The 18692-nt window shown below is 39.2% G+C and overlaps 1 protein-coding gene across 7 annotated transcripts in view; it reads left to right on the top strand.

The window, feature by feature from the left end:
* LOC129775988 (nephrin) overlaps positions 1-18692 on the top strand; it is a 497623-nt gene that overhangs the window by 409228 nt on the left and 69703 nt on the right. For all 7 annotated transcript variants that reach the window (XM_055781308.1, XM_055781311.1, XM_055781310.1 and 4 more), the window contains exon 7: positions 11349-11493. In XM_055781308.1, the coding sequence (XP_055637283.1) occupies positions 11349-11493 (145 nt within the window). The remainder of the gene's footprint in view (positions 1-11348; positions 11494-18692) is intronic.

Genomic DNA, 18692 nt, shown 5'->3' with positions numbered 1-18692 from the left:
TACGATCGGAACTTACATGCACTCAAGGCACCAATATATTTTGCACCAATTTTCTGATGCTTGGAAAGCAATTTTTTTTAATAGTCACTATATCCATCACATTGTATTTGTGGTATAATTATAATGCAACATTTCAGAATAATTTTCATCACAGGAAAAACACCCACTGTAAAGTTTCCCTAATGTAATGACAATACCATTATAATGATATCACCATTATAGTCATTCTTTCCGACCCGCATTCAATTTGAATATATAGCGGAGTCCCCGTTCCCATACCTGCTGCCGCGAGATCCCAGGAAACGCGCCGATCTATTTGCGCCTCCGAAACGCACAAACGGGCCGGACCAATCGACAAAAATTCTACATTCTGCGGACCATGGTGGTCTTTTTTTATCATTTTCCGGGGTTATCGGGATAACACTACGTGGGTGGGGCACTTCCTTCCAGTGCGCCACGCGCCAGTTTATCGTGGACGGTGTTCCCGATTTTCCATTGAACACGATTGGTTTGCTGAAATTATGTCGTTCTGGTGGTCGGAGCGATACGTAATCGCGCTCTTCCCGACGGGGCTGGCGAGAATCGTTTGTGATTTACCGTTCTGCGACCACAAAATTGAAAATTGTTCATTACTTTCGTCGGTCAGTGGAGTGTAAGTGGAGGTGTGGGTGGCGTTGAGTAGTTGTTTTGCATGATAGCGTTGCCATTGGTTTCGATGAGTTGAAGTTTTTTGTTTCGTGGGTAACATTTGATCCATACATAATGAACACATCAAAATTGTACGCGTAGCTCTGACCAGTTCATCAATGATGTACTCATAATTGCACGATTATAATATCGTCAGAATAGTGTATTCTTTGTTTGGATTATTTTAATCACCATACAGTTGAACAAAGTCAAACCCTCAATTAGATAACCGGGGAGGAAAACGACAGCAAACAATTCAGTATACTCGCACTGAATATTTCAAATTCAAATTTATTACTCATGCGCATGTTATTTAATTATTTCGATGATAATGACGCTGGAGGATGGGATGAAAACAGACAATAAAAACGAGTAATTATTTAAACCTGATGGCAACAATTTCCAGCAAATTGTTTAAAGCAGCCAACAATAATTCATGTTTCCGAAATGAAAGAGGGTTCGGTTCCCCTTAACGCAGGAATGAATGGGCGGAACGTGCGAAGAGTGTGAGTAGAGATTAAAAGTGAACGAGTGGAAAAGTGCTCGACAGGAATTACTCACCGTGTTTCGAGAGGGGGGTGGACCAGAGAGCAGCACCAAAAACGCGAGCACTTTGGTCGCGCAGATTAGAAGCGAAGGATGACATCGAGTGGGATTATTGTTTATTATTGAACGCCATAATTTCTATTGTTGAGATAAATTGCTTTGATGAAGTGCTACCGGAATAATGTTCCATGGAGTTCACGAATCATCCCGCCCGGAAGCGGTGTTGTGGTGGTGGAAACCTTGTCCATGATGGCCCCTTGCTACCGTGACGTCGGTCATGGTTCTACTGTCTATTTAATCAACTTTTCAACGACGTTTAAGTGTTTGTTTGCGTATTTGTGATTTGTTCCAAATTGTATCTAGTACAACTTAAGGCGACAGTGAAGTAACAGGAATCAGTTGAACTAGCGAATAATCATTTAACGACTCGATGTTTGCCGTGCGATCACGTGCGCTCTAACGACGTGATTTTCTCCCCCGCACTGTGTTTTCTGTTTTCGATGTTGGAGGGGTCCTGTGCAACGTGTCTTATCGTAATTTGACGCCTGCTGCAAGGTAATGATCTATTTGTCTACCAGAATGGCCCTAAAATTGAGTGTTTTCCGTAGATAGTGCAATTTAATCTATTCAGTCGTGCAAGCCATGGTTTTCCACCCGAGCAAAGATGTTTGCTTACATTCAACAGCCACCCTTTGTCAGCATTTTTTATGCCACACTGGTTATGAACAAAAAAAGCCATTCAATAGAATTCGCGTTTAAACGAATCAACTAATTTTAATTGATTTGATTATATACTCTTCAGGAAAACCGCTCGCTGAATGCAGTCATAAGTAATACATTTGTACACTTTTGAATTTTCAAGGTGTACACGTTTGACCTTACTAATATATTCCATGTGGCGAATGTCGAACTATTGGCATACTGTTAAAGTTGGAACTCCGCCTGCGAATGACGGATCTCTATAGTAGCATGTCCGAAAAAGAACCTGAAACTATTGAGAACCAGAGCAGTGGGTCCAAAGCCCCAAAAAAGGCGGATGGTTGTAATAGCTGTTACCTATTGTTGTTATAGAAAGAACGTAATGGATGAACCCCTAAGCCAAGGTGTTACGCGACCCGTGCCGAGGGTTGAATGTTGGGGGGGGGGGTGTCATCAAATACCCTGCCTCCACAGTATTTCCCGCCCTTACTGCATTAAGCGCGTCACTGATGTAGCTGCCCTTCTTTACCTCGCAACTCATGGGACTCACATGAACAATCCTAACAAGCTTTTCGGGTTCCGGCAGCCTCTCCCTGCATAATGGAGACGAACAAAATGCTGGACAGAAAAAAGTTTATTCAGGTGAACCTTCATCACTCCAAGGGAGGAAGCAGTATCCTAAGCAGAAGGTTCATTCACGCAACTTTGGATTTGGCTCTTATTCAAGAGCCTTGGTTCTATAATTCTAGGATTCGAGGAATCTCTACACAAAATGTAAGCTTCTCTGTGACAGCACACAAACTGCACCAAGAGCAGTAATTCTTATACGGAATAACATTAGGTATGTACCGATCACACAATTTATCAATCGTGACATCGTGGCAATACAATTGGAGGTTCCGACGACCCGAGGGAAAACCGTTATCATCGTCACTTCGGCTTGTTTCCCAGGAGACAACGTTGAAGTTCCTCCATTTGCAGTTTGCTGCGCTGATACAACACTGTAAATTAAATATCAAAAACAATTCATCATTGGATGTGACGCCAATGCCCACCATATGGTCTGGGGCAGTAGCGAAGTCAATGTTAGAGGTGAATGTTTGCTTGAATATTTAATGTCAAATTATATTAGCATTTGTAACCAAGGAAACGACCCAGCGTTTGTTAACTCTATTAGACAAGAAGTTCTTGATCTAACACTATGTAGTTCTAAACTATCAGATAAGATACAAAATTGGCATGTGTCAAATGAAGAATCTCTATCTGATCATAAACATCTAATGTTTAATTATAATTCTGGGATCTTTGATCGAACAATTCAGAGATCCGAGAAAAACAAATTGGGATAGTTATCATTCCTAACTTCAGGAGAAAATTTTGATATCAGTGGAAAGTATTTTTTCCACTGAACAGCTTGAAATAGTTTCATCAGAATTTGAAACCAATATTAAATCTACCTTAGAAGATAACTGTCCACTGAAGCAAAAACAAATTCAAATGCATCTTGGTGGAACAAACAACTTGAAAGGCTTAGAAAATTGTCTAGAAAACTCTTCAACAAAGCAAAAACCTCTGATTGGCCAGATCACAAAACTGTCTAACAGAATGTAACAAAGAAAACCGTAAATCTAAGAAAAGGGATTGGAAGTTCACCTGTGAACAGGTAGAAAGTTTACCTGTTGTAGCAAGACTTCATAAAGCCCTATCTAAGCATCACACCAACGGACTTGGTAGTCTGAAAAAAGGAAATGGTCAATATACAACCGATTCCCAGGAAACACTTAGTATCATGATGGAAATACACTTCTAAGGCTCAATCCAATTGACTTCCGGACACGCGCAGGTCTTCAATACAGCTCAATCTTGTCTAATCAGAGACGAGAATAGAGCTAATGAATTGGCTAGGACGGTATTCACGAAGTCAAGGGTTGAGTGGGCAGTGGATTCCTTGAAGCCCTTTAAATCTCCAGGACCAGACGGGATTTATCCGGTGATGTTACAAAAAAGCAAGGATATCACTGTCCCTCTTCTAATGGAGATGTTTAGAGCTAGTATGGTACTAAGCTACATTCCTAGTAAATGGCGAGAAGTCCGGGTTATATTTATTCCCAAGGCTGGCAAACGTGACAGGACGACTCCCAAAGCGTATAGACCAATTAGTCTAACATCTGCCATCTCAAAAATGATGGAAAAGGTCATTGATCTCCATATCAAATCATCATATTTGAATAGGAGACCATTGAACAAATTTAAGTTTGCCTACCAAGCAAATAAAGCAACTGAAACAGCGCTTCACACGTTAATTTAAAAAATTGGGAAGTCTTTTATTTATTATTCACCATCTTCGACAACGTCGTACAGAATGTTTACTTTTATAATAAATTAATTTAAATTTCTTATTCTAACACTAAATACATTTTTGGTCAAAGTAAAATCAAACTCCTCACAAACATCATTAAACGATCGCAAACACAAACAAAAACAATTGTTAAAACCATAGATCGTTCTGTGGAAAGGTATTAGAAACAATGGAGAATTCGTAAATCGGCGAGGAGGAATATTCCACGGAACCTGCTGTAGCAGTTCGAGGCAATCCACGTTGTCTGTTATGAGGTCGAAGATGAAAAGTCGCTGTAGTTTCTTACGCCTGTCAGATAGGGTTTCCAAATTGATCAGCTTGCAGCGGTCAGGATAGCTGGGAAGGTTGACTGGGTCATTCCATGGGAGCTGACGCAAGGCAAACCGCATGAAACTTCTCTGAATCCGCTCTATTGCAAGCATTTGCGTAACTTGGAATGGAGACCAAACCGGAGAAGCATATTCCAAAATACTGCGAACCAGTGAACAGTACAGCGTTTTGAGGCAATACACATCGGTGAAACCTGAGGCATGACGACGAATAAAACCAAGTACAGTGTATGCTTTGGCGGTTGCGATACTTATGTGCTCGTTAAACTTCAATTTAGAGTCGATCGTTACTCCCAGATCACAAATCGAATTCACACGTTCCAGAGAATCCAATCCCATATAATAATGATGACTAATGAAGTTTTTGCAGCGAGTGTATGATATTGTTTTACATTTCTTACTGTTTACGCGCATACCGTTGTCACCGCACCAGATCAGTAGACGATTTATATCCTCTTGTATTGTGGCACAATCGCTGATGGATGTAATCACACGGAAAATTTTTAAATCATCGGCGAAACCAAGTTTGGATGACGAAAGCAACTTATACAGGTCGTTGATATATATGATGAATATCAATGGGCCCAGGACACTCCCTTGAGGCACACCAGATGGAATGTTGAATGTCCTAGAGCGCACGGAATTCACCACGACGAAAGCCTTGCGGGCTGATAAATAAGAATGCAGCCATTCAGTAATCCAATTCGGAAATCCTAAGTGATTCAATATTTTAATGATGAGGTTATGCGGCACTGTATCGAAAGCTTTCGCGAAATCTACATATACCGAGTCCACTTGCTGCTTAGATTCTAACAGCCGTTATATTTCTGACACATAGCACATACGATTTGTTGTTGTAGAACGTCGTTTCATGAAACCGTGTTGGCTGTTAGAGATCATCGGTGAAACAACTCTGTACAAAACTGCGTGAATCAGTTTTTCGAACACTTTACTTAGGCTGCACAGTATTGAAACACCACGGTAATTGGTGACACAACTGTATCTTCCGGATTTATGAATCGGTACTATGGATTCCATTTTCCATGCCAGTGGAAATACTTTATCCTGAAGTGAGCGGTTAAAAATTGCAGCGATAGGCATCGAGAGTGAAGCGGCACAGTTCTTCAACAGCACAAGAGACAGATCATCTGTTCCGGAACCTTTCTTCGAATCGATGTCTTCGTGAGCTTTTCGAACATCGTCTTGAGAAAACTGGATGCATGGAACATGAATGTTGTGCGGAGTAACATACTCAAAGCAGTTTTGTCGTTGAACGGGTGACGCCTTACTGAACACGCTCTCAAAGAAAGTAGCGAAAAGATTGGCTGCTTCCGAATTTGAGCGAGATGTCATTCCATGCAAGTTTACATAGCCAGGGATGCTCTTGCCAGCTTTCAGGTGCTTGATGTAATCCCAGAAGCGAGAAGGATCCTGTTTGACGGTAGTCTGAATTCTATGCAAATAGTTTTCATGCGTTGCAGAAAGAATGACTTTATATTCCAATTCAATCTCGCGAAGTGTTGCTTTGTCTGCTACATTTTTTTTGTATGGAAATATCGGTTGCGTGCTTTTCGGAGATGGTTGCGAAGTTTCCGCAGCTCGGGAGTCCACCAAGATTTGTTGAAAACAGATACAGAGGCTCGTTTTGATGCTAAAGAAATCTCACTTACAGTTTTTTTTGATATTGAGGGAGCATTTGACAAATCCTACAACTCTATAAATAAGGCTATGAAAAAATTTAGTTTTGACATCTGCATCTCCAACTGGAAACATGCCATGCTAACCAACCGACTAATAACAGCTAAATTAGGAGGATCTACTCCAACAACGAAACAAACTAGAGGTTGCCTTCAAGATGAAGTTCTGTCTCCTCTGTTGTGGTCTCTAATTGTCTAATTTTCTTAATAACCTAGCTAATTTAGGATACGAAGTCATTGGTTTTGCTGATGACATAATCATCTTAGTGAGGGGTAAATGTGAGTATACTATTTCCAATAGAATGCAAACAGCCCTTAACTACACACTCAAATGGTGTAACTTGGAAGGACTTAGTGTTAATCCTTCAAAAACAGTCATAATTCCATTTACCAGAAAAAGAAAGTATAAGATTCCACCTCATAGATTGGGAGGTGTACACCTTCTACCCTTGCACCAATATGTGCAACTTGAAGCGGAAAAAGGTGCTCTTAGGCTGAAACGTATAGAACATTTTCTAGAAGGAGATCTCACAGGGTATTTACAAATCCTGAAAGATTTTCAACTGAACACTATAGTAAGCATGAATGAAGACTGGATGGAAACAAAGACTAACTTCAGTGTTCCCTTCAAAGTGATTGAATTCAATCGCAACGAATGGGTAGAAGATGGTCCCAAAACGATGGATCTAAAATTGGTAAATCTACGGGAGCTGGGATTACTGGACCAGGAATCGACATGTCAATTCCAATGGGACAGTGACCTACAGTTTTTCCGGCAGAAATACAAGCTATTCTAACATGTACAAATATTTGTTTGACTAGAAAATACAGGTATACCAATATCTGTATCTTCTCAAATAGCCAAGCAGCTCTCAATGCAGTAAAAGCATGCACATGTAAACTATCAACTATCTAGCAACACCAAGACAATCCAAATTATTCATTACACCTTGTAACAGAATAACACGCAACCTACTCAGCTTAAATAAGGCAGATTTGAGTACATTAACCGGTTTATTGACCGGACACTGTCCGAGCAGGTATCACCTTTAAAAAAATCGGAAAACTGGCAGATGATAATTGTCGTTTCTGCAATTTCGAAAGCTGAGACTTCGGAACATTTACTGTGTCAAAGCAGTACACTAATTCAGCGAAGACTGCGAATTCTTGGAAGGGGTGTTCTTATACATAACGAGATTTGGTCTGCTGAATAGGTAAAGAACTTCATAAATGAAGTAATACCTTCGGGGAGGGGGAGGGGGGATATGCAAAGTTCTGGTGCGACTATCACTTATTCCCTGAGTGATGGGACGAGCTGACACTGCATACATAGCAAACTGGAGTGCACTACAATAGATCAAACTAATGGTCGCAGTGGTACAATGCACCTACAGAAGAATAAGAAGAAAGTTGGCAACATATGAGGGCAGTCCGATAAGTACTTAGCCTACAAAAAAAAACCAGAAATTTTGGAAAAGTGGCCATTTATTTCTCAACATAGTCTCCTTTTAGCTCGATACACTTGACCCGGCGATGCTCCAACTTCTTTAATCCATCTGAAAAATACGTTTTCTCGAGTTCCTCATTTGGCTTAAATTTCTGTCCGGCGAGTGACTTTTTCAAGTTTGGAGACAAAAAAAAAGTCACACGGGACCAAATCTGGAGAATACGGTGGATGGGGCTGCAGTTCGTAGTGTAATTCGACCAACTTGACCGTGGCGACGGCGGAGGTGTGAGCCGGTGCGTTGTCATGGTGTAATAACACGTTTTCATCACCAAATGGGGCCGTTTTTTGTGCACTTTGGCGTCGAATCGGCCCAATAATTCGGTAATAGAGCCCTGTGACCTGTCTCCTGGCAGCCGATGTAGATCACACCTTGTGAATCCCAGAAAACGGTGGCCAACACATTTCCGGCCGATTAGACAGTCGTCGCCTTCTTCGGAGCACGTTCGCCGGGTGAAGTCCACTGTTTCGACTGTTCCTTGGTCTCTGGTGTGTACTGGTGTGTCTGGTGCATGTTTCGTCGACGGACACGGAATGACGCAGAAACTCCTTTGGATTGCGCTTAAACAGCGACAAACAATGCTCTGAAGTGATTTCACGGTTGCGTTTGTTGTCCGGAGTGAGCAAACGCGGCACCCATCGCGCCGACAGCTTTCTCATGCCCAAAATTTCATGCGGGATATGATCCACGCGGTCTTTTGAGATGCCTACTGTTTCAGGTATCTGGCGCACCTTCAATCGGCCGTTTGCCAATACGATATCGTGATCTGTAGTTAAAGCAACAGTCATTCATTCATTAAAAACTGCGTTTCAAGGATACTTAACAACTAAAACGACGCGAAAAAAATTAAGACCTGTTTTAAAATTCATGGTAAAAAAAAACAAGAAAATGCATTCCGAAAAAAGCTTCTAGGATTAGTACTTGGTCATGTAACGCAACACTTCACATACCCAGTTCGACATGGATTCCACCAACTTCTGCCACGTGGTGACCGGGATGGCGTGCCAACAGGCTTGGATCCTATCCCACACTTGCTGCTTATTCTTCGACTTCTCCGTGTACACCGACCTTTTCATGATCTGCCATAGGTTCTCTATATAGTTCAGATTCGGTGACTGCGCTGGTCATTGAGTATTGAGTTTCAACATAAGAGAATTGAGTTTCAACATAAGAGAATAAGAAAATAACCGACGCTGGGAAAAAGTCAATTCCTCCATTCGTGAATAAATTTCAATAAGTTGTGGCACTGGTGTTGGCAGTTATATTCCTGTGATTTACAAAAGGAAGGGCGGTATAATGCGTTGGCGAATGTTAGTGGCTGCCAAGATGATGATGACGATGATGATGTGTTGCATTATAGAGACATTAAACTTTTGCACTTCAACTGTCTCTGGCCCTGAAAAGGGCCAAGAGGCCAATCCAAACTCCTTCTCCTACTGCCTTGACAGAGATCCTTCATTGTCGTTCGACGCTCCTCCGCGGACCGTGTCCGCTTGCAACAGAATCAAACGACGTTCTTGGCTGCCAAGACTCGGGTAGCACTTTTTAAATATACTTCTATTTCACGGTTGGAGCTTCAGGCCGCAGTTCTCGGAACCAAATTAGCGGCAATGGTTATGAAAAATTTAACTGCGAACGTTCTGGACTGATTCACGGAACGTATTATGTGTGTTACGGGATAACAACAAACTTTGGAGTTCTTTCGTCGGATCAAGAATAGACGAATTTCATGCCAACTCGTCTTAGGAGTTGGCAGCACCATCTCAGATAGTAGTGAAACGTTGTGAGTGTAGAGACATGAGTAATTTAAGCAACTTTGCATAAATGAAATATTTGAATAAGAATAAGACTACTTTTTGGAAAAAGCCATTTTTTTCCTTATTTTTTTACAAAAATTTATAACTTAAAACTATGATACCTATAAAGTCTGGTCAAAGAATGAAATGTAGAAAATTAAATTTTCACAAAAAAATTCCAATTTTTTTGGAAAAAAAATTTCGTTGAAAAAAAAATATTTCAAAAATTAAAAATAATTTTTCTCAAAAAGGTATTTTTTTAATCAAGTTAAGATCAGTTGTAATTTCTTCAAAGAAAACATGAAAAAGTTGTTGTAAAAAAACTGTAAATGTGCCCATCTTCCGATGTATGGACGACTTGTTGAAAATTGTTAGGGCTATTCATATATATTTTTTTGAGAATTTTTATTGTCGAGTTGGCATGAAATTCGTCAATAAGCGCATTCTTAGAGACAAAAGAACAACGCGAGTGGAGATGCCCTCCGACTTAAATCAATGTAGCCGATGACGGGACACGATGACCGATCCAATTCAAAGTTAGATAGTAGGTGGTATAAAGGTTCCGAGTTCCTGATACAGGACGAAGATACCCGGCCCATTTTTGCACGGGGACCTATTTCCATGTACCAATAATAGACGTCTGCAGGTTTTCTACGGACGCTTGCAGTGACGGGATATGTTCATCGGTTCTGCTCGAATCTTTAATGTCATATTCGCGAGGGTACACTCATCACAGGGCCTTTATTTAGTGAAGAACTACGGAATGCTGAAAAATATCATTATCGGCAAGCGTAAGGAGATGTATATCAAAAGGAAATCACAATGTTGGAGAAATCGTGGTCAATGAAGTGCGTCAAAAATGCCTAAGGAAGTTGCTCGCTAAAATCCGCAGAAACTGTCAATGGTTCAGCAACCGAAATGTCCTTCCTCAACCGCCGGAAATGGTAGAATTACTTGCGGGAAGATTCTCTGCGTATACCAGGCCGTTTGCACACGTGGGAGCCGATTGTTTTGGCCCAATTGAGTTACTTTTAGGACGAAGAGCCGAAAAGTACTGAGGTGTTATATTAACATGTCTCACAACGAGAGCCGTCCTTATTGAGGTGGATAACTCGTTGACAAGCTTCTGCATAATGGCTCTACGAAACTTTATCGCACGGAGAGGTACATCTGTAGGCTTGTACAGCGACTGCAGGTCTAATTCTGTGGGTGCTAAACGTATGCAACAAGAGCTTCATCAGAAATTTGATTCCATTTGACAACCAACTGATAAAACACAGAGGAACGCATTCACGTAAATAGAAGGTGTGCTTAATTCGCAACCTCAAATTCATATGCCCATTGAGGTGTTACGTCCCTCTGACGGTGCGCACCTATCATCCATAAAACATTGGTCGATGTTGTGTATTAAGAGACCAATTGAATTATACCGCGGAAATAATTTGAGAAATAAATTTGAAACAATTTTATCTAGAAAATTCAAATTGATAGAAGGAGACATTAAACGTAAGACTAATTAGGAAGAAATGTTCACAAATTGAATTGTAATCCTGTGGTTGTTCATTTTTTTTCGGAAAACTTTCCTCCAGTTTGCGCGACCGGTCGACGGTTTCTACTGTAGAAAGAGTTCCCGGTTTTTCGTGGAACTGAGGATGTATCGCATGAAAACATTCTCAGTGGTAATTCACGTGTCTTACTAACAATATTTCGTTCGATTTTTCTATTTCTAGACCGACCCCGAAGGCAACATCACTGTGTCCATTCTATCGTTCCGGCCTACCATCAATGACAAAGGCAAATATCTATCCTGCCGGGCGGAGATGGCCGTTATTCCGGACGCCGGCAAAGAAGATGGTTGGAAGCTGGATATATATCGTGAGTATTTCCAGGCTTCAGTTATTTCAAAAATGGAAAAGGGATTACATTGTTATCGGATCATAGGTGGAGAACATGATAAACAAGACTGTGGCAAAGCCACAAACTCGCATACAAAGGTTAACCTGAAGTGAGACACCAAAATTGACTATCGATATACAGTGGAAGCTCTCTATAGCGACATCGCAAGGGACCGTCGTTATAGAGAATTGTCGCTGTAAAAGATTGTCGCTATAGAGAGCTTAAATGTCGCTATAAGGAGAGAGAGAGAGATTAGAGGCGAATGAACTGCAAAGTTTAAAGCCTCTTAAAAACAAAGAAAGAAAGGAGAGAGAGAGAGAGAGAGACGCCCAAGCTCACGAAAAACAATCAAATTATATTAGAAACAAAAACAATTGATGTCTAACCATCTTCAGCTCCTTCGTTCGATACCATTTTTTTTCTAGATAGGAAAAAATATCAGTTTTTTAATTGATTTTTTTAATAATAAACTAGCATAGATAATCTGGAAAGCATCTGCTTGCTGGGTGGGCTTATAGTTTCATTGTTGAATGCTTCGTCAGGTTCTGATTTAATTAATGATTGATTTTATTTATCTCATCGCCGGACGAAATATACCAATTAAACATCATTGAAGCCAATAGTCTTACCCTCTATTTAGTCCATCTTTTTTCTGGTCCATATTTTTGATGATGAATGAATTCGCATTGTGCGGCACATTGAATTCAATAGACAATGTTGTCTTTTGAGTACCTTTTTCGAACCTTTGAACTAGGTCCAATTTATTTTTAGCGTTGAACATTTTCGTGTATTTCAACCCATTTTGAACAGTGAATGTTTTCGAAGTGGAACAAACGATACTTTAAGTTATTGCCTGAATTTGATATCAAAAGCCTTATCTATATAACAATTGCGCAAACAAAACATTCATTTCTAAATTTATTGCAAATTTAATGCAATTTTATTGTAGGACGGGATTTTTGTACAACAATTTCTGTTTTTGTAAGTATCCGAAAATTTAAATCAATTGGGCGTGAACAGATACTCAAAGTTGATTAAACCTTATAATACACAACATAGACTATTTACGTTCGTAGGCACTGACATTGACACACATACTAAGAGTAGAGTAAAATTGAAAATTGCTGCAATAGAGAATGTTATGTTTTAGTAAATAGAAGCGATAATGTGTCGTTATAGCGAAAGGTCGTTATGGAGAAATGTCGCAATAAAGACAAGAATTTCTATGCGATTTTGAAGGGACCTTTAGACATGTCATTATAGAGAGCTTTGACTGTAGTATAAAAGGGATATTCAACCCTCCTTCCATGTGCACAACCCTATGAACCTATAAACAACGTGGAGTAATGGATGATATCAGTATCAGCTTCTATGGCATAGTAAATATGCAGGGAGAGTTCATCGTGATGACAACACTTTATGCAGCTTGATTCCACTTAGGGGAGTCAGCATCCATCAAAAGAGGCTGGAATATATTGATGAAGTTATTGCACTAGAAAAGATAGGGTAATAGCATCGATCAGACTGCACCCCCTACATGTGCCAGTGGTAGCGCTGGTAATCTGCAAAATTTATACAAATTCCACTAAATCCCCGAATCTCTTTCCCTTCGTCATCACTGTGATACGGATTAGTTATCAATCAGGCCAAAGGGGAGCTTTGCTCTCTGATTTGCCATCGCTTCATTCACGATATAGCTATTCGAGTATATGATCAGCACTTCGCTCTGTCGTACTTCCCAGGTTATTTGAATTGATAGTATCCGACCTTTCGGAAACTACACGTACCGAGTTCCCAAATTTTTTTGGTTCATTTTGGACGCATGGAGATTCACGAGAGCGAGACACGACAGTATTCTATTTATAATTTCATTACGGATGATAGGGTTATTTGATTAGTTAATGTTCATATCGCAATCATCATTTACTTGTTGACACTTTCGTGTGGCATTCTAAAAATTTTCCCCAAACACAACGGTTTCTAGCGTGGAAGAACAGATTAAAACATATTCTCACTTGATCAAAAGTGTTTGTCATGCTCTCAATTGGGGTTTCTTTCTCTTTGTGTATTTTGAATTTTCAATCGTTTCTAAAATAGAAATGAATAAGCAACAACGATTGCGATGGAAAGTCTTACCATCACCTGCAAACCCGGAAGTTGCAGCCCGACAAAGCCAGTGGATCCTAAAAAACATGCAAAAGTTATGAGTCTTTTCAAGCGGAAGAGGCGAAAAAAAATTCACCATGTTTCACATGGAAAATCCTTCGTTCAGAAACTAGAAAACAGTAAATAGGGTTGGATTAAGTAATTTTAAGACCCAGATTGCACCGAGCCAACTACTTTTTAAACAGATTCATTCAACTTGAACTGTTTGTAAGGATGAAGGGTTATCCCGCATTAATAAAAATGTTACCCCGTTCCTGTTGACTGATTGATCTGAAATTTGGTACACTTCAATCTTCAATCTCCAACTTGGCCGCCGCTATGAAATTACTGATTTCATATTGTTTCAAAAAACACACTACATTATGAACAACATAAATTCAACAACATAATTCCAATCCAAAAAGGAATGTTTTCAACCAAATTTTTAACGGGACCCACAAGAAGAGAACTGATTTGAAGAAATGCACTCCAGAAATGCTCAAATGGCCCGACAGAGGCTTCGGGAGAGAGTCTCGAAGCGTCGGATTGCGGCAGAACTCGGTATTTCTGAATTAGCTCTGAGGAAGAGGCTCATATCAGTAAGTGATTTATGATTTGTATCTTCTTTCATTGACATTCCGACTTCTGCTGGGATATGCCAGCGAGCACCTAGGGTGGTTCAGACAAGTATTTACGAGTGAGCAGCCTGAGGATCTGGTGGACCACTGCAGAGCACTAGACAAAGCTTTCTATGGTATGACTCTCAAAGATTCACGTCGACTGACGTTTGATTTTGCGGAAGCCAACAGCCTCCAGCACGAATTCAACCAAGTTGCAAAACTGGTAGGAATAAATTGGGCTTCTAGCTTTTTGAGGAACCATCATCTTTTTTTTAAACCCCACAACAGTGCAACGAAGCAACAGCGCTCCATGGCAAAGCGTTGGAATCTTCAGAACCGAAATTCAAGACAAGGAAGAAAAATAAACAATTGCTTAAACATAATCCAAAATGAATTTCAAATGAAAAATGTTTTTATTTTCACCATACATTCAATTCAATAACGGTTATGTTTCGTTTATGTTTGTTTTCACAATGAACTTCAAATAAATATTGTTTTTTTTTCAACAATGAGTTTCAAATAAATCAAGTAAATGTTACTATGTATTTATAAACTTGATCTATATGAATAAACATGATTTGGTGTCCGTTCCTCACGATTTAACTCAAGAACGGAGCAACGGATTTAAACAGTCAGTATCAGGATTGATGTAGGTTCTGCCATACAAAATAAACACAATTTTCTGCATTACTAGAGAATTAATCAAGAGAACGAAACCAAATTTGGCATGCGAAGGTTTTAGGGTGCAATAAATGTTTTTACGGTGGTTATATACTCCTCCCCCCTCTCTTAGGGGGGGCTGCCATACAAATGAAACACGAATTTCTACATTACTCGAGAATTAATCAAGAAAACGAAACCAAATTTGGCATGTGAAGGTTTTAGGGTGCAATAAATGTTTTTACGGTGGTTATATACTCCTCCCCCCTCTCTTAGGGGGGGGGCTGCCATACAAATGAAACACGAATTTCTACATTACTCGAGAATAAATCTAGCAAATGCAACCAAATTTGGCATGTGGAGGTTTTAGGATGCACTAAATGATTGTAGGGTGGTAAGATAGTTCACCACTCTCTCTGAGGGGGGCTGCCATACACTGCCATAAACACAAATTTCTGCATTACTCTAGAATTAATCAAGCAATCGAAACCAAATTTGGCATGTGGAGATTTCAGGGTGCAAGAAATGATTCTTTGGTGGTTAGATACTCCTCCTCCCTTCTTTAGGGGGGAGGCTGCAAATGAAACACAAATTTCTGCATAACTCGAGAACGAAACCAAATTAGGTATATGGAGGTTTCAGGGCGCAATAAATGTTTTCACGGTTAATAGACACTCCACCCCCTCTCTAAGGGGGGAGCTGCCATACAAATGAAAGACAAATTTCTGCATGACTCGAAAACTAATCAAGAAAATACGAAATTTGGCATGCGAAGGTTTTAGGGGACACAAAACGTGTCTATGGCGAATAGACACTCCTCCCTTCTCTCTGAGGGAAAAGGGGGGCTGCCATACAAATGAAGCATACATTTCCGCATGATTCATGAACTAATCAAGCAAACGGAGCTAAATTTGGCATGTCCGGGTTTTATGGGGAAGAAACATTTCTAAGGTGGTTTGACACTCTTTCCCCTCTCTAAGGGGGTCTCCTATACAAATGAAACACAAATTTCTGCATAATTCGAGAACTAATCAAGAAAACGAAACCAAATTTGGCATGTGGAGGTTTTAGAATGCAATAAATATTTCTATGATGGTTCGACACTCCTCCCCCCTCTCCTAGGGTGGGCTGTCATACAAATTAAAAACAAATTTCTGCATAACTCGAGAACTAATCAAGCAAATGGAGCCAAATTTGGCATGTGAAGATTTTAGGGGGCACGAAACGTTTCTATGGTGAATAGACACTCCTCCCCCCTCTCGAAGGGGAGAAGAGGGGAGGGATCTGTTTTTATTCTATCATATTTTCTGTATCAAACATTTATTCCATGTAACGGAGAAACATGTTATTTGCAAGTGAAAAATCTTGAACGAGAATTGTGTCTGAAAATAATCTGATATTATAATGATGAGTTTTAGTAGAAGTACTAGGAATTTTTTAGTAAAAGGTAAATTCAACGGGGTCGATTAGAAGATCAATCAATGAACAGTTCTGCGATTGAACTCATGAACTTGCGCTTGGTAAGAAAACTTGAATGATTGAAGGTATTGATAACAAAAAAAAATAATTTTGGGCGGGACGAAGTTTGCCGGGTCAGTTAGTACATAAATAAAATTACACTGAAAAAATATACTTCAAAATTATTTGAAACGTATTTTTTCGTATAATTCGTATAAAAATACCAAAAGTAACAGTGCCCCTCTACAAATGTATGAAAGACTTGTTGGTATTTGTATGGAATATTCATATATTAACTAATATTAATTTACAAAATATTTTTTTAATGGTTTTTTTTAACAGCGTTTGCTATTTTTTCATGAAAGCTTGGACAATTTCCTTTATTTCATTGTCTGACCAAAATTATGAAGTTCTTATAATTTTTGAGTTGGAATTTTTCTGAAGTTTTAAGTTATTAGCATTTTTCAAGAGAAAATAATTCAAAAACACAACAATATTTCGGTCATAAACATAAAACATAAAAAAATCACAAAATAAAACATATGAAAATGACGCTTATAATCTTTTTTTTCAATTAAAATTCTGAACGAAAATAACATGAATAGTCGATATAACTACCAACAGAACTCTCCATCGGAAAATGGCTCTGTTACTGGGAAAAAACTTTTTGACAAGTAAGCGGTCATTTTTCTATTTACCCTCAATCAACAGTATGCAGGGAAATGAGAAAGGTTGGCTTCACCTTCCAGTTGGATTCTGTCATCATTTTTTTCTATTTCTTCCCAAACAATACCACAATAAAGTAATATGAGCTATATTTCTGAGTTTTTTATTGTGCTTCGATATAACGTACAATTCGATAAAACGTACAATTTTTAAAGTGAAATGTACGTTATATCGAAGTTGACCAGTATATACCGCGAGTATAGATTAAGTCCATAAGAATAATTTCTGTGGGAACTTGAGTGTTCAAAATGATTTATATCAATCTATCTATTCGGGGGTCTCCGTAGCCACATTGGTTGCGCGTTCGCTTAGTAAGCGATCGATCGTGAGTTCAAAACTCAGGGCCCTCATTGACCATCTTTGTGTTGTTACAGAATAGCTACGTCCACGCAACAATCATCAGCGATGGAAATCGATCCACGGTCGAAATAAGATCGATTCATCCATACAACTGCTCTGCTCTGCAAGACACATCGGGCTGCTGTTCTATAAATAACTCAACAATGATCAATCAACTGTCTCCGCTGTCCGGTGGTCCAACTGGATAATGGAAGAACAGAAAGAATACTCTTACGCCTAAATGGCTACTGTGTGAATGTACCATATGTAATGGTATAGAAGAAATACTGGCAAATGGCAACTGTGTAATGTGCTAATTATAGATATGATAACCATGTGACATGTACACGATTAAAATTCGGCTCTGTTACAGCTAAAATGCTAATGAGCCTTTAATAAATAAATGGGATAAAAAAAATCTATCTATTGTGGGTGGGACGAAGTTCTCCGAGTCAGCTAGTTTGTTAATAAAAAGAATTCTGTTGCAAATGTTGGACATTTAAAGATATCTTATATTGTCAGTCTTCTACCTCCTTATTCGTGGAAATTGAAGATTCACTGTAATCCATTCATTAAGAACAGGTATTTTTTTTGTTTTGTCGTGAAGGTGCCAATTTTTCCCAAAAAATGCCTTTTTTTTAAAAATTCATATATTTAGAACCATTGGACCGATTCAGATGATCGATATATTTAAAATTGGAGCCAATGAATCTAGTCTTCTTTAAAGCACTTGCGAAAACATTCGATGTCGATCTCGAAACTATTGATTGTCTTTGTTTTTCTAGTTCACATGGCTTAAAATAGAGGACGCTATATTTTTCATATTTTTTCTTCGAAGCTGAGGTTTTTCTTTTGCATAAAATATCCAAAAATCAGGTGTGTTTTTCGATTTGGAGTTATGGTTTTTCAAAATTTTTTTTAAAGAAGACTAGCTCGTTGGCTTCAGTTTGATATATCGATAATCTTAATCGGTCCAATGGTTTTAATTTATGAATTTTTGAAAAAAGTCATTTTTGTGAAAAAATGGGCACCCTCCCTATTGACAAAAAAAAAAGAAATACGGGTCTAATATTTTGCGAAAACTACCGATTTTCACGAAATTTTGAGAACCACTATATCGGTTAGGAATATAGTGGAATGACAAATTTTGCAAATGATCGGTGTTGGTCAAGGGGGACCAAGTCACAAAGTCAGATATTTCGAATTATTGATTGCGCTACATAGCACATA

This window comes from Toxorhynchites rutilus, chromosome 3 (assembly GCF_029784135.1).
Source record: "Toxorhynchites rutilus septentrionalis strain SRP chromosome 3, ASM2978413v1, whole genome shotgun sequence".
Taxonomy (NCBI): domain Eukaryota; kingdom Metazoa; phylum Arthropoda; class Insecta; order Diptera; family Culicidae; genus Toxorhynchites; species Toxorhynchites rutilus.
Note: the sequence above shows the minus strand (reverse complement) of the source record. Positions and strands in the feature narration are given on the sequence as shown.